At 55.9% G+C, this 3,669-nt stretch overlaps 1 protein-coding gene across 1 annotated transcript in view; it reads left to right on the top strand.

Annotated features, from left to right (window-relative positions):
• Positions 1-3,669, top strand: part of LOC105536617 (chromosome unknown open reading frame, human C9orf3) — a 404,528-nt gene that overhangs the window by 389,771 nt on the left and 11,088 nt on the right. The window contains 2 exon segments of the mRNA XM_011976020.1: positions 1,106-1,192; positions 2,969-3,113. Of these exon segments, the coding sequence (XP_011831410.1) occupies positions 1,106-1,192; positions 2,969-3,109 (228 nt within the window). The 3' untranslated portion in view covers positions 3,110-3,113.

Raw genomic sequence — 3,669 nt, 5'->3', positions numbered from 1 at the left:
TGTAGGTGAATCTTCCTGTAGAGAAGGAACCTGCAGCGCCGAGAGATGCCGCCTGCGCCGGGGTGTGGGGAATACCTTGTGCGGGGGGCTGTGCCTGTGTCCAGAGGGCGGCCGGGGCTGGCATCGGACTCTCCCACTGTGTCTGGAGGTTCGAAGAGGGTGGGAGTGGGAGTTCCCTCCGAATTCCTGCAGGTGAGCTTCTGATGAAATCTATCTTTTAAAGGAACGGCATCCACCTTTAGCTTGTCTGTTCCCAGTACGTTGTGCGGACCTGCACGCATGTGGATACGCAGCAGGAACTCTCCACCTCGGGGTGTCCTGGGCTCACTCCTTCCCCAGACTCTGAGAAGGGGGCGCTGCCGCTTCCGGGGAACGTGAGAGCAGCGTCTCTGCCTCTTGCTGTGTCTGTCACAGATGAGCAGCACTGAGCCAGATCTGCTGCGGGAGCTCAGGGAGTGGTGGTTTGAAAGGGAGCGCTGACTGTCACACCCTGCGGCACGGTCGGAATGTGTGTGGAATTTCCTCGTTACACCTTGCGTTTAGTATCTGTCATCTTGCAAAATCATGTTCAAAACAGTGAAACACCTGCTTTTCCCTCTGAAGTTGACTGGCAGCCCTAATTAGCACTGTGGCTTCTTTCTTTAAAGAGTAAACTGACCGTGCGCAGTGGCTCACGCCTGTAATCCCAGCACTTTGGGAGGCTGGGGCGGGTGGCTCACGAGGTCAGGAGATCGAGACCAGCCTGGCCAACACAGTGAAACCTCGTCTACAAAATTTAGCGAGGTGTGATGGCAGGCGCCTGTAATCCCAGCTACTCAGGAGGCTGAGGCAGGAGAATTGCTTGGACCCAGGAGGCGGAGGTTGCAGTGAACCAGATCGTGCCATTACACTCCAGCCTGGGTGACAGAGCGAGTCTCTTTCTCAAAGAAAATAAAAAGTGAAAAAAAAAAAAAAAACTAGAAGAAAATGTAAAACTAAGTGTGTCAACAAGGCCAGTCCATCTGAGAGCACAGCTTTCTGGAATACAGAGGCTGCCGGTCGCTGGGCGCGGTGGCTGCGGTGCCTGCCCGCATGTTTCTCACTGGGCACTCTCTTGTTCCTCCAGGTTCGCCATCGGTGGTGTGAACTCATTGTTAAGCACAAGTTCACAAAAGCCTATGAAAGTGTGGAGCGGTTCCTTCAGGAGGATCAGGTAGGTGTCATCCTGCAGCGGATGGGGGTTCCGTAAAGGCTGTCCCCTGCACTTCACACAGGAACCCACGTTCTCAGTATCTCTTTCATAACAAATAAATAAATCTGTCCCAGAGATTCTTAAGGACTGGTAGGATCTTACCTAACACTGATACTTCTGAGCTGCTTTTTTCCTCTCTTAGTGGATTGAGTTGGGCACCTTCGGTGCTGCCTTGTGGCCCACATGTCATCCGATGCTGCGTGCTCACACTTCACGGCGTCTCCAGCACCTGCTAGGCCATGCTTGTCGCTTGGTGATGCCGTGCGGTAGATCCCTGATCAGTGGCCCTCATTGAAAGTACACATGCAAGTCAGACTGGGAGAACCCTGATGGGACAGTCGGTCTGTACCTGCACCTGCTGTGCTGTGCTAGGCAGGTTCCTCTCTGTGGGAGCTTTTCTCACTGTTCACCGGGGACAGCCGTCCCCTTCCTAGGAGCTCACAGGCAGTGCGTGTGCGGGAGCGGATCTGGGGAGACCCTCATCGGCTGCCTCGATGTCCGCAGTTTGTCAGGTCACCAACAGGTGTGTCCTGTGACACGTCACAGCCTCCCACACCCACCCCGTTTCCCCACTCTCCACTCCCTCCGCCTCCGAGTGAGTGGCCTGCCAAGCGCTGTGGGTGACAGCGTGGAGCTGCCTTCCAGCTGGGGTGGAGAGTGGGAGTGAGGCAAACAAAAGGACTTTTGATAGGGTCTCAGTGTGGGGACAGCCAGCCAGTGAGGCCCGAGGCCTCATTATTCCCACAAAGAAAAGTACATTCCTTTGTACCAGAAGAAATGTCACATTAGCACAGCAGAGCAAGAGGTGTCTGGAAAAACCTACCAGGAGTAGAAGCACAGAATTTCAGAGCAACTTGAAGGTCCCTTCTGAAGACCAGAAATCACTGCAGTATGTGTAGAATCCTGATCTTTCCTGATCTTTGACAACTAAGGGTCACCATGTCTGGGCTTTTGTAGGTCGGCGCTTTGAACCCTTCACCGCGGAGTTTAGCTCTTGCGCTGTCTTTGAGGCCCTTCGTTTAGTGGGAATGTGACTCATGGCGTAGCTAAGCCTGGCACGAGGGAGTGGGCAGATCCAGAGGGGTCCTTGGGTCTTCCAGAACGTCCTTAGCTATTTTAAAAATAGGGTGTGTTTGCAGCATCGTTCCCAAGCAGCAGAGTCGGTGCGGGCTGCGGCGCGGGCTGCGGTGCAGGGCTGGGGAGGACGGCGCGGGCGGGGCGGGTCTCTGCAGGCCTCGTGATGTGTCCACGGCGGCTGCTGCCTGCTGTGCTCTCGTTCCCTGGCAGGTGAGGGACTTGCTGGGTGAACTCAGACCAGCTACTCCTAGGGACACACTTTGCGGGGCAGGAGTCCCGCATCTCTGTCATGCCACACAGGCCTTCCACGTGGTAATTCTGGGAACCACCTCTGTCTCTGTTCAGAGCGTTCCTGACACGGCCATCATGGTGGGAATGCTGGCTCATCGTTCTGTCACCAGCGAAATCATCAGAGTCTGTGGAGAGAATTGGGAGCTGAGGATTCCTTGGGGTTTTGAGAACAAGGAGGAGACAGGGATTGCAGACTGCAGCTTCCAAAAGCACAGTCACCCCGCAGTCTCCGTCTTCTCTGGGGTCTTCACGGTTTCTAGACCAGCAAGTGTGTGTGGAACAAGCACAGACTGAGGAGGTCATGTGTGCGTGTATGTGTGTGGGTGCCCACGCCTTCGCCTGATGCCCTCTGGCCTCTGTGCCCTGCAGGCCATGGGCGTGTACCTCTATGGGGAGCTGATGGTGAGTGAGGACGCCAGACAGCAGCAGCTCGCGCGCAGGTGCTTCGAGCGGACCAGGGAGCAGATGGATAGGTCCTCAGCCCAGGTGGTGGCCGACATGTTATTTTAATGAGGTGATTCTCTCCCTTTCTTTTTCTGTCATTTAGTTCTAACCAGATACTCCCTTAGGAGCCAGCTAAATAAATCAGCCGAATAGTCAGCCAAGACCACCCGCAGCATCAGTAGTTGGCTCTCTGGCCGGGGGCCTGGAGAGTAACTGGCCAAGTGGGTGCTGGGCTGGTGCGGGAGCCCGGGGTCCCCGGAGCACCTCGTCTGACTGGGGCGGTCACCGGGAGGCAGAGGCTGTCCACCTGGAGGCACAGTGGCGCTCCTTGGCCCTATTTTGGCCACTTCAGGTTTTAAAATCTGTAGGAACAAACATTGTGGGGGAACGTCTTGAGTAGGTTTGGAGATGGAATGGGAAGCCTCGCGGAAGCGCTGGTCCGGTCTTCACGGTCACGGCTCACACAGGCGTTCACGCGGCCGTGTGACTCCAGAGCCTAGCTTCTGCGGGCAGATGTTTTCTTCTAGCCATGTGTGAACTGGAGGCTCCTTGGGCTGTCCACGCCTGGTCATGGGCTGGCGGGAGGCTCTCCAGGCACAGGCACACACAGCACATGCACCACATGC

This window comes from Mandrillus leucophaeus, unplaced genomic scaffold, assembly GCF_000951045.1.
Source record: "Mandrillus leucophaeus isolate KB7577 unplaced genomic scaffold, Mleu.le_1.0 Scaffold161, whole genome shotgun sequence".
NCBI lineage: Eukaryota > Metazoa > Chordata > Mammalia > Primates > Cercopithecidae > Mandrillus > Mandrillus leucophaeus.
The sequence above is the reverse complement of the archived record's forward strand: the minus strand, read 5'-3'. Positions and strand labels throughout refer to the sequence as shown.